This window comes from Elephantulus edwardii, unplaced genomic scaffold (assembly GCF_000299155.1).
Source record: "Elephantulus edwardii isolate Elephantulus edwardi_28Jun2011 unplaced genomic scaffold, EleEdw1.0 scaffold00252, whole genome shotgun sequence".
Classification (NCBI taxonomy): domain Eukaryota; kingdom Metazoa; phylum Chordata; class Mammalia; order Macroscelidea; family Macroscelididae; genus Elephantulus; species Elephantulus edwardii.
This window is the reverse complement of record NW_006400002.1, coordinates 2126095-2137954: the sequence shown is the minus strand read 5'-3', so window position 1 is coordinate 2137954 and position 11860 is coordinate 2126095. Positions and strand designations below refer to the sequence as shown.

The following is an 11860-nucleotide window of genomic DNA, read 5'->3' as shown; positions in this document are numbered from 1 at the left end:
AACAACAACAACAATTACTCCTTAATACATTGGAGGTGTCCTTGACAGCAGACTTTCCCAATGTAATATGTCTCTTCACCTCCTGATTGCTAATACACACCAAAGGTGTTGATTGTAGAGCCGAGTAAGATGAAATCATTGCCAATTTCAGTCTTGTCTCCATATATCAGGGTGGTGCCTATAGATTAAGTGGTAAGAATTTCTGCTTTCTTGATGTTGAGATGTAATCCATACTGAAGGTTGTCATCTTTGATTTTTGCAGCAAGTGTTTCAAGTTCTCCTCACTTTTAGCCGCAAGTTTGTGTCATTTGTATACACAGGCTGTTGATGAGTTTTCTGCCAAACATGCCACATTCTTCTTCATAAAGTCTAGTTTCTCGAATGATATATCTAGTATACAGATTGAATAGGTATGGAGTGAGGATAGAACCCTAAAACCACATTTTTCTTGATTTTAAATCATTCAGTGTTCCTTTCCTCTGTTCACACAACAGCTTCTTGGGCTAGGTATAGGTTTCATATGAGCACAATTAATGTTCAGGGATTCCATTCTTCTCAATGTCAGTCATAATTTGTAATTATTCACACAGTCAAATGCCTTTGCATCATCAATAGAACACATATAAATATCTTTCTGGTATTTTCTACTTTCAGCCAGGATCCATCCGGTATCATCAATGATAGCCCTGGTACCACAACCTCTTTTTTTTATTTAAAATAAAAATTTTTTATTTTATACTGGTTTACTTACAAAGTTTTTATACATCGTTTTTTCACACTGGATCTTTCCCATTTCCTTTACCACCCTGCCCTCCACCCATCAAATTATGCAACCCTATGCTTGGAAGCAGGAGTGGCATCCACTCCATTATTACTTGCCTACTGAAACCCTATAAAACTGGAGGAAGGATGAAAGGCACACAATTGTTGAGGACTTTCTTTCATAGGGTCGCTATGAGTCATCTATGACTAAACAGCACTTAACAACAACAACAACATATAGAGAGATCAGTCGGCCTAGTGGACAGAAAGTGATGCTACCAAGCCATAGGTAGATGACTCTAATCCAAGGCCCTCAGGCCTGTTTTTAATTGTTTTTGGTCAAACATTCTTGTAGGTCGCATAGCTCTGGTGTGTCCACTTGCCGTACAGAGGTAACTTGTGGTTGCTGTGAAGCTGAACACTGTTACACTGATGTGTCAAATGTAATCATGTTTACCCATGGTGGACAGTGTTTGGTGGAGCTCCCCAATTAAAACAAGCTTGGAAGCAGGAGTGGCATTCACTTTGGTAAATAGCTATCCTCTGGAAACCCTATGAACCTGGAGAAAGGATGAAAGTCACACAACAGTTGAAGAATGTCGTTCATAGGGTTCCTATGAGTCATCTACGACTTGATGGCACTTAACAACAACAACAATGTGATTAACTCCCTCCACCCATGCACACCCCTCTGCTTCCCCCCTCTCCTTGGATCTTCATACTCGTTCTACAATAATGGTCTTAAATGGTATTTGTCCTTATGGAACTGAGTTAGTTCACTTAACATAATACTACCCAGTCCCTCCCAAGTTAGGTAGTAATTTACAAAATCGTTCCTCCTGTGTGGTATGTACTAGTCCATTGTCAATGTACCATAATTTCTTAATCCATTCATTTGTGGCTGGACATTTGGGCTGCTTCTATTTTCTTGCAGTGGTGAATAACGCTGCTATGAACATTGCTGTATAAATCTCCGTTTGTGCTTCAGTTTTCATTCTCTTGGGTTATATTCCAAGCAGTGGAATAGCTGGGTCATGAAGAATTTCTATGTTCAGCTTTTCGAGGAAGTGCCAAACTGCCTTCCAGAGTGGTTGTACCATTTTACAACTCCACCAACAATGTCTAAGAGTTCCTATCTTGCCACATCCTCTCCAACATTTATTACTTGCTTCCCTGTTAAACTTTGCCACTGCTACTGAAATGAGATGGTATCTTATTGTCACAGTCTCTTTTAAATACAGCTTAAACTTCTGGAAGTTCTCTGCCATTGTACTGTTCCAGCTGATTTTGGATAATCTTCAGCAATATTTTGCTGCATGTGATGTTAATTATATTGTTTGATAATTTCCATACTCTGTTGAATTGTCTTCTTCTTTTTTTAAAAAAATGGGAACAAATATGGATCTCTTCCAGTCAGTTGGCCAGGTAGCAGTCTTCCAAATTTCCTGGCATAGAATGGTGAGCATATCTATGGCTGCTTTGGTTGAAACATGCCGGGTGGTGTCCCATCAACTCCTGGGGTCTTATTTTTTTGTCAATGCCTTTAATATTGGAGAGAGAGATCAGCTGGCACAGTGGACATAAAGCGATGCTACCAAGCCAAAGGTGGGTGACTTTTAATTTGCAGCCCTTGGGCCTGTCCTTCATTGTTTTTGTTCAGACATTTCTCTAGGTCATATAGCCCTGGTGTACAAGTGGCTGTAAAGTGGTCACTTGCGGTTGCCGTGAGGCTGAACACTATGACACTGATGTATCAAATGTGTTAATGGTCGGTTATTCAATGCGGACAGAGAGTGGGGTGGAGCTCCCTGATTAAAACAAGCTTGGAAGGAGGAGTGGCATCCACTTCCATAATAGCTTGCCTCCGGAAACCCTGTGAACCTGGAGAGAGGATGAAAGGCACCCAAGTGTCAAGGACTCTCCTTCATAGGGTCGCTATTAGTTGCCTGTGGCTCAACGGCACTTAACAACAACAACATGCCTTTAATGTAGCTTGAACTCCATTACTATTGGTTCTTGATCATACACTACTTCCTGATATGGTTTCATATCAATCAATTATTTTTGGTACAGTGACTCTGTGTATTCTCTCCATCTTCTTGGTGACAGAATGAGACCAGAGATTGAATGATTGAATTTTGTACAATCAATTTTTTTATTCATTGCAAACACCTTCTTTTTTTTAAATGGTTTTATTTAATTAGTTTTGTTTTTTAATAATTTTTAATGGTGATTTTAACAAAAGTTTACATAAAACTTGGATTTCCATTAATTCATTGTTGCACATTTTCCTCCCTACACTGCCTCCCCCCATTCAGTTGACTATTCTCTTTAAAAAATTCATTCATTTTGTGCAAGTGCCTTCTTAAAGAAACACAAATGGTGACTATACCCATGGACTTCACATGGATTAGATGAACTACATAGATGGTAAGAATTATTAGAGAAAATTGATGTCAGCAGTCAAAACCAGGCCTGGTGCTGACTGTTAAAGAGACCATTAATTACTCATGTGCAAGTTCAAATTGAGGCTGAAAAAAATGAAAACAAATCCACAAGAACAAAAATACGATTTTGAGTCTATCTTACCTGAATTAAAAACAACAACAACAACAAACCTTTCAAGAATATGTTTGAGGCACTGCATGCTAATGATAGCAGGCCAGAAGAGTTGTGAGATGACATAAAAGATATTATTTTGTGAAGAACACAAAATGTCATTACAAAGACCGGGGAGAAGGAAAAGACCAAAATGGATGCTGGAAGAGACTCTGAAAATGGCACTAGGGAGTCAAGAAGCCAAAACAAAGGGAAGAGATGCTGAAGTAAAAGAAGTGAACAGAAGATTTCAAAGAGCAGCTCAAGAAGACAAAGTATTATAATGGGATGTGCAAAGAACCGCAGTTGGAGAATAAAAAGGGAAGAACTCAGTTGGCATTTCTTAAGCTATGTTGTTGATTACCATTGAGTCGAGCATGACTGATAGCAATCCTATGAATAAAAGGCTTGAAGCCTTTCTATAACTATTAACATTTATCAAAGTTCATAGCATTTCCATAGGCATGTTGTTTAGGAAGTGGATGCAAGCCTCAAAATATCGAATGATCCAAGAAGCATCAAAAGAAGATGGAAGAAATGCACAGCCACTGTACCAAAAAGAATTGACTGAACTGGAACTGACATTTCTGTAAGTGGCATATTATCAGAACCAGTAGTATACACTAACGGTTGTTGTGTACCGTCGAGTCAGAAGGGACTCATGGCCCACCCTCCAGTGGGTTTCCAGAGGCAGTAAATTGCACAGGAGGAGACTGCCCATCTTTTCCCAATGGAGCAGCTGGTGGATTCAAACCACGTGCCTTTGGGTTGGCAGTGAAACTCCTTAGGCCCTGAGGACTCCCTAACAGTACTTACCCCCCAGAACTCCCTAACAGTACTGACGGCATAATATTATACTATAAAATTATCATTTCTATCTGTCTTAGTGCTCTAAGATGCTCAGAGAAGGAATGGTCACCGAGAGCTGGAGAATTCAGCAGAACTTCCTGGTAGAAAACTTACTTCCACTTTTAGCTCAGCTCCTTCAGTAAGGGCTTCATGCTCACTATCCCATTAGTGCTCTCATCAAGGATACCTCCAGAATTCATCCTGTGAGCTTTTCTTCAGATTTCTGTACTACCGTCTGCCTTTCCACTGACGTTTTATTTTTCTTCTGTGATACTTTTTGAATGCCCCTCTCTTTGTTTTTCTTGACTCCTCTTGCTCCTTCTGTACCTTCAAGGTAAGCACTTCCCACCAAAGTTCTAAGTATCCTCTTGATAGTCCTTTCCTACTCGGTTTCTCAAGAGGGCTTCATTTTTCCCACTGCTTCAACTACCCTCTTTTTATTCATAACTTCTACTGTTTATCTCTAATCTTTTTTCCTCCTGAGCTCTATACCTATATTCTAACCACCTTTATTTATCAACAAATATTTATGTAGAGCCTACTATGTGCACTATGAGGAAGAATGTGGCATCAGGATTAGAGGAAGACTCATCAACAACCTGCATTATGCAGATGACACAATCTTGCTTGCTGAAACTGAGGAGTACCTGAAGTGCTTTCTGTAGAAGGCCAAAGAATACTGTCTTCAATATGATTACATCTTAACATCAAGAAAACAAAACTTTGCCCTACTTGGCTGATAAGCATCATAATAAATGGGGAAAAAAGACTGAAACGGTTAATGACTTCATCTTACTTGCATCCAGAATCAACACCATTGGTACCAACAGTCAGGAGCTGAGGAGACATATTGTACTGGAAAGTCTGCAGTCAGACCTTACCAAATGATTGAGGAACAATGTTAACAGTTTAAAGACTAAGGCATGCCTGATTCGGGCCATGTTCTATTCAATCATTTGCCATACATCTGAGAGCTGGACAGTGAAGAAGGGTGACGGAAGAAGAATTGATGATGTCTTTGAGCTGTGGTATTGGAGAGAATACCGAATATCTCATGGACTGCCAAAAGAAAAAAACAAGTTTGTTTTGGAGACGGTGTAGTCAGAGTGCTCCTTGGAGGCAAAGGTGCCAAATCTTTTCCTCACATACTTTGGACATGTTGCTAGGAGAGGCTACTCCTTGGAGTGGGACATCATGCTTGGAAAGGTGGAGGGTCAGTGAGAGAGAGATGGACCTTCAATGAGATGGATTGACACAGTGACTGCAGCAATGGGCTCAAGTGTGTCAGATGATGAAGATGGCACAGTTTTAGTAATATTGTTCATAGGTTCACTACTAGTCATACTTGACTAGAGGTTTCTAACAACAACAATAACTGCTGAGGATAAGCAGGTTCTTCGCCCAAGTGAAGCTTCCAAAGAGACAGAGACTGCCTCCAAGCAACCAGTCACACCATTAGGGACTTAGAATTGTGGCAAGAGCTACAAAAGAGAAGGCATGATCCCATAGAAGGTTGATTGACTTCTGCTTAGTGAAGAGTGGCATCTTGGAAGATTTGGGGTTGGTGTTGAACTCTGTTGGGAGAGTGGACAGGAAGATAGAAAAGAGGAGGAGGAGAACGTAAAGGATTACAGGCACTGAGGGCATATGGGCTGGAGTCCCAGGAGTAGGTGAGCTGGAAGAACAAAGTAAAGGTCGCTACAGGGAAGGGCCCAGAAAAAGTGATGGGAATTGATTCTGGAGACAAAGGGGCCTTATAAGACATGCCAAAAATGTGAGTCCATCCAAAGGGCCACTGCAGGAGGCCACTGCAAGTCTGCAAGCAGAAAAGAGTGATCACATTTGCATTTCTAGAATATTGCTCTACATCTGTGTGGAGAAAGTGGACAGTGGAGTGAAGTCAGGAGGCTACTACAAGAGTCCAAGTGAGAGTCCTCATTTCAGGAGGGCCATGGCAGCAGAATGAAAGTGACGAGATTCTAGAGATGTTCAGGAGGTAAAATCTCTGAGATTCAGCAAATGGTGACATGACTGAGTGAAGAAGGAGGAGGTCTTAAGGATGATTATAAACATGGCTTGAACATGCTGCAGGTTTGATTCCAGACTACAGTAAATGTGACCGTCACAAAAACGTGAGTCACATGAATTTGTTGGTTTCTCAGAGCATATAAAATGTATGTTTTGTTGTTGTTGTTATGTGCCATCGAGTCACCTGCGACTCATAGCGACCCTAGGTACAACAGCCCTAAACCCTGCTCTGTCCTGTGCCAATCTCACCATCTCTGACACACCCATTCCCATTACCCCAGTCACTGAGCCAATCCACCTCATCGAGGGTCTACTTCTCCTGCGCTGTTCCTCCACCCTCCCAAGCATGATGTCCTTCTCCAAGGACTGGTCCCTCCTTGCAACATGTCCAAAGTATGTCAGATGAAGCTTCAGAATCCTTGCCTCCAAGGAGCAGCCCAGCTTTGCTCTCTCCAGGACAAACCTGTTTGTTCTCCTAGCAGTCCATGGTATATTCAATACTCTTCTTCAACACCGCAGCTCAAAGACATCAATTCTCCTTCTATCATCCCTAGTCATTGTCCAGCTCTCTGATGTATAGCAAGTGATTACAAAGACCATTGCCTGTATCAGGTGCACCTTAGTCTACAGACTGACATCTTTGCACTTTAGAGAGGTCTCTAACCACAGACTTTCCCATTGCAATAAGTCTTTTAATTTCCTGGCTGCTGGTGTCAAGAGTGTCGACTGTGGATCTAAGCAAACTAAAGCTGTGAACAATCTTAATCTCTTCACCATCCATTATGATGCTGCCAATCAGCCCAGTGGTGAGAATCTTTGTTTTCTTGATATTGAGTCTCAATCCATACTGAAGACTGCAGTCTCTGACCTTCCACAGCGAGTGCTTCAGGTCCTCCTCAGTTTCAGCAAGCAGGGTTGTTTTATCATGTAAAATCTATGTTTACATGATATTGTAGTCTACTAAGTATTCAATAGCATGAAAAATAGGAAAAGTATGAAGTATAAAAATATGACAGAATACTTGACATGAGGACATGTTGGGGGGAATGGCACCAATAGACTTACTCAATGCAGGGTTGCCACAACTTCAATTTATAAAAAGATGCAATATTTGTGAAGCACAACAAAATAAAGCGCAGTGGAATAAGAGTATGCTTGTATTTGGGGTTGTGGTGGAATCAACTCTTCACAGCCAGAGAGCATTTGAGGAGCAGCAAGACTGGGCCAGATGGTGTCCATTTCAGTTTTTGGTACATGTACATTGGAGTAACTCTGAGATAGTCAATAGGAAAAATGGAGTAGGAATTTAGTAAATGGAGGTAAGAAAACAGTATAGAATAGAAATGTAAACAAGGAGGTCATTGATGCAGGAGATGATCTAGGAAAAGAAGTATGTGTGTATGTGTGTATTATATACATTATATACATACACACTATATTGTCGTTGTTATGTGCCACCGAATCACTTGCTTCTCATAGCGACCCTATGAATGACAGCTCTAAAGTCTGCTTTATCCTGAGCCAATCTCACTGTTACTGACACACCTACCCCTATTACCCCAGTTACAGTGTCAATTCTTCTCCTGTGGGGTCTTCCTCTCCTATGCTGACCCTTTGCCCTTCCAAGCATGATGTCCTTCTCTAAGGACTGGTCCCTCTTGGCAGTGTGTGTGTGTAAATCCTTGCCCTCAGAAAGCAACTTGGTTTTATCTTCTCTAGGACAGAACTCTTTGTTCTCTTGGAAGTCCATGGTATGTTCAATACTATTCTCCAGCACCAAAAGTCAAAGACAACAACGCTCTGTCAATCTTAGGTCATTGTCCAGGTCTCTGATGCATAGCAATTGCGAAGACCATGGCCTGGATAAGGTACACCTTAGTCTCTAAACTGATGTTTTTGCTCTTCAGCACTCTTGAGGGGTCCCTGACAACAATAGACTTTCATATATTTGTATTGTTGTTGCTGTTGCTGTGTATCAATGAGTTGAAATCGACCTATACCTGACCCTCCAGCAGGTTTTCAGAGGCAGTTAATCACATGAGAGGAGATTATATATCACACACACACATACACACACACACACACACACACACACACACACACACACACTGTGGAGTCACAACAGCAGAACCAAATCATAGCTGAGCCTGCCTCCATTGAGCTTCTAAGGCTGTAAATAGCATAGGAAGAGATAGTCCATCTTTATCATGTAGAGCTGCTGGTGGATTCCAACTACCAGAGAGGTATGGCTTTGGGGTTATCGGTGCAGCTCCCTATAGATTAGGCCTCTAGAGTTCCCCAGTAAAAGAAGTGTTGTTCTTGTGTACCATGGAGTCAGAGCGAACCCCATAGCTGACCCCCCAGTGGAATTTCAGAGGCAGTTAATCCCAGGGGAGGAGACTGCCCATCCTTCTCCCTTGGAGCAGTTGGTGGTCTCCAATGCATGTCTTCCAAGCTGTCCAGATTGCAGTGCAGCTTTTTGTGCATAAAAGAAGTATAGAGCAAGATTAAAAAGGACTGTGAGGAAGTCCAACATTTAAGATCAGCAAGGAAATGGGAGGAGTTTCCATAAGGGTAGAAGGAAAATCAGGGAGTGTGGAGTTCCAAAAAGAGAGGGGAGAGAGTGTTAGAAGGAAGAAGATGGTATCCAAGACAAGTGTTAGAGAGGCCAAGTAACACGAGGGCTAGAAAGATCTACAGACACAGAAGTGGGTTAATGAATGTGGAAACTGAGGGAGAATGAGGGTATGCAATCCAAATGACTTTTTTTAAAAGTCCATGAATCATTCATTAACTGATTGAAAGATGCCAGAGCCAGACCAGGCCAGGCCTTCATAGTTACTATGCTGGGGTTGGGCTTTGCCAAGGGGTAAACAAAGATGCCTCATTTCTTAAACACTCTGAGGCCCAGCACTAGGTGAACCTTGGGTACTTCCCATGCCTGTCCCACTCAGGGCATCGTGCACTGGCCCCAACTGGGTGTGGACACTGTCCCTTCAGCAGACCACTCCTCTGCCCAGTGGACTGACCTGGCCATGGATAGCACCTGGAACATAGGCGGGCCTGGGGGTGGGGACATATCTCACAGCCTGGAAAACGCTGGGGATGCCCCGCCAAGAGAGGGCACATGATGGTAGCCAGTCTGTAAGGTCACTTTAGGCTAAGAGTGTCTGAGGTAGGAGGGATTCCTGGGGGAGGGGCCCTGCCCTGGTACACCTCACCCTCCCATCACACACCACCAGCCCAACTACTCTTAGCCACCTCACCTTCCCTGAGAGCTGAGTCACATCTGCCACATGGGGTGTCCAGGGCACAGGCCCATGCAGGACCTTGTGACTGCTGAGGCCCCATGCTCACCCTCACGTGGTATGAATACTTTTTAGGTTCAGGCAGGTCCAAATGACTTTTAAATGACTTTGGATATCTGAAAATACTTTAGTGAGAAGAATGGGTGGAGTAGAAATGGAAAAGTTCAAGAGAGGTGAAATTTACAGCGGTTCAGGTGTCCAAGAAGGGGCGAGGCCATGGAACCTGGCAGGGGGATGGAGGCTGGTGCAGAGGGCAGGAGATAAGGGAGATGAGAGTGAGTGCAAAAGTAGGCGCATAGAAATCGGAGTTTCCATCTAAAGTAAGGCAAGTCTTCTTTGCCCAGAGAAGCGAAGTACCTTGCTGCATTTTATGGCAAAAGTTCCATGACGAGTGGTGTGTTGAAGAACTGTAAAGGAGATGGTTTAAAGGGATGGTAGGTTGGAAAAGAAGGTAGAGTGAGAAAGGCATTTCCAATTGAGAATAGATTGAGTAAAGGTGTGGAGGTAGATACAGCTAGGGCACTTAGATTGGGATCAAGTTCATAAAGAAGGCCAATAGAGGTGGGCCTGCATGTTGGCCACTGGGGCCTCATTCGCCTCCAAGGGTCTGGGTTCCCTTGTCCAGAGGCCTCGAGGGGCCTCAAGGGGTGCACTCACCTCCCTCGATCCCCGCCCACTCCCTCTGCCTGCGTCGGCCATTAGAGCCTCGCTCGAAGCCCCGAGCCTCGCATTGACGCGGGCCCGCGCGTGAGTCAAGCCTGCGTCACGGCGCCCCGCCGCCAGGGTGGCCTTTCGGAAAGCGAGGGAACAGCGCGCGCCGCGCTCCGCCCAGCTCCGTTCCGCTCCGCAGAGCCGGCGCGGTCAGAGCGCGGGGAGGGTGGCACTCGACCCTGTCGCTTGCAGCCTAACGCGCTCCCTCCGCCGCGGGACCTGGGCTCCCGGGCCGCTCCCCCGGGGCCAGAGCGCACGGCGGGCGTGAGCAGGGCCCGGACCCGCGGCACAGAAGGGAGTAAGGAGCAAACCGAGTCGCGTGCGCCGGCGCGCGGTTCCAGGGCTCCCCAAGCCCTGGCTGGGGCCCCTCGCCGCCGAACTCGGGCTGCCTCAAGGAGGGTCTGTGTGCCCTCGACCCGTCGGGTGAGCAGCTACGCGGTACGAGTGTTAGGGTTGAGTCCGCACGACGGCCCACGCGGGACAGGTGAGTGGCCAGCCGCGCCCAGCCCTGCTCTACTGGGCCAGCTGCAGCAACTTTACCTCTGCCGTCCCCTCCTCCTCTGTTTGGAAGGCCTAACGACAGGGGTGCGAGACGTGCAGCCCACACAGCGTCCAGGCCTGGCTCAGGCCCAGGGCTTCTCCTGCTGTTCAAGGCGCCGTTGCTTGGCGACAGAGTTCGGGTCTCCGGCCCGCGCTCTTGCCGCGCAAAAAGGGTGCCCAGCTCCCGCACGCACGCCTAGTGTCTGGTCTCTGGATTTCGCCGCTAAGAAGGGCTAGATACTCCCGAGATAGTGGGGCTGGGCTGCAGAGACAACGCCTGCGGAAGACGGGGTGGGGGCCTGGCCAGTCCCTCCGACTGGAGCTGCGCGCCCAGGGCGCATTTCTTGCGGGAGACTGCCGCGCTGGTGGAGACCCCAGTCCCAGCCGCCTGCCTCAGGCCTATGCATGACCTTGACAGTAACATTGCTAGAGAAGCAGAACGCTCATACCCAAGATAAATATTTAATTCTTAGTCTTCGAGCTGGTCCTTGCTGAATTCCGAGCTAGCGGGAGCTCTTCCTCCCTTGAGGCTTGAAGCGCACCTGGGAACGGAATGGAAGAGGTGGCGACGTGTGCGGGGTGCCATCTGGAGGGGGCGCCGTCCCTGGAGGGAGGCCTCTATGCACGTTTGTACCTGAACGCCAGTGCGGTGAGGTGAAGCAAAGCTAACAGTACTCTCTACAGGGCCGCTCCCCGAGGGGCGCTGCCGCCTTGGAAGAGAGCCTAGTGTCTCTTTTTAAAGCCCTGTGAGCTCTGCCAGGGTTCCAAGCGTTCAGAAATCTTGAGGCCGTCAACCTCGCAGGGCCCAGTCACTATCAGGTGGGTTGTTCTGTTGTGGTCATTCATTTCTTAAAAAATAAACCACTCCCTTTCCTCTTTACTTCTTTGACAAATGTTTTAACAGATACTACTTTGGACTGAGAAATTTCTAACTAGAGCTGCCTTTGGGGTGATTCATCTATGAACAAGAGGGGAATAAGGCAGATGCATTCACTTGGGAATGGGAAGTAAAGGAAGGGACCCGTGGTAAGGAAGGGTATAAATTCCCTGACCCAGTATTCTTC

The 11860-nt window shown here is 45.4% G+C and overlaps 1 protein-coding gene across 1 annotated transcript in view; it reads left to right on the top strand.

The window, feature by feature from the left end:
• The window catches only part of LOC102870763, a 78749-nt gene extending 67544 nt beyond the window's left edge, over positions 1-11205 (top strand). The window contains exons 2-3 of the mRNA XM_006899350.1: positions 10248-10740; positions 10910-11205. Coding sequence (XP_006899412.1) covers positions 10248-10740; positions 10910-11205 — 789 coding nt within the window. The remainder of the gene's footprint in view (positions 1-10247; positions 10741-10909) is intronic.
• Positions 11206-11860: the final 655 nt, after the last annotated feature.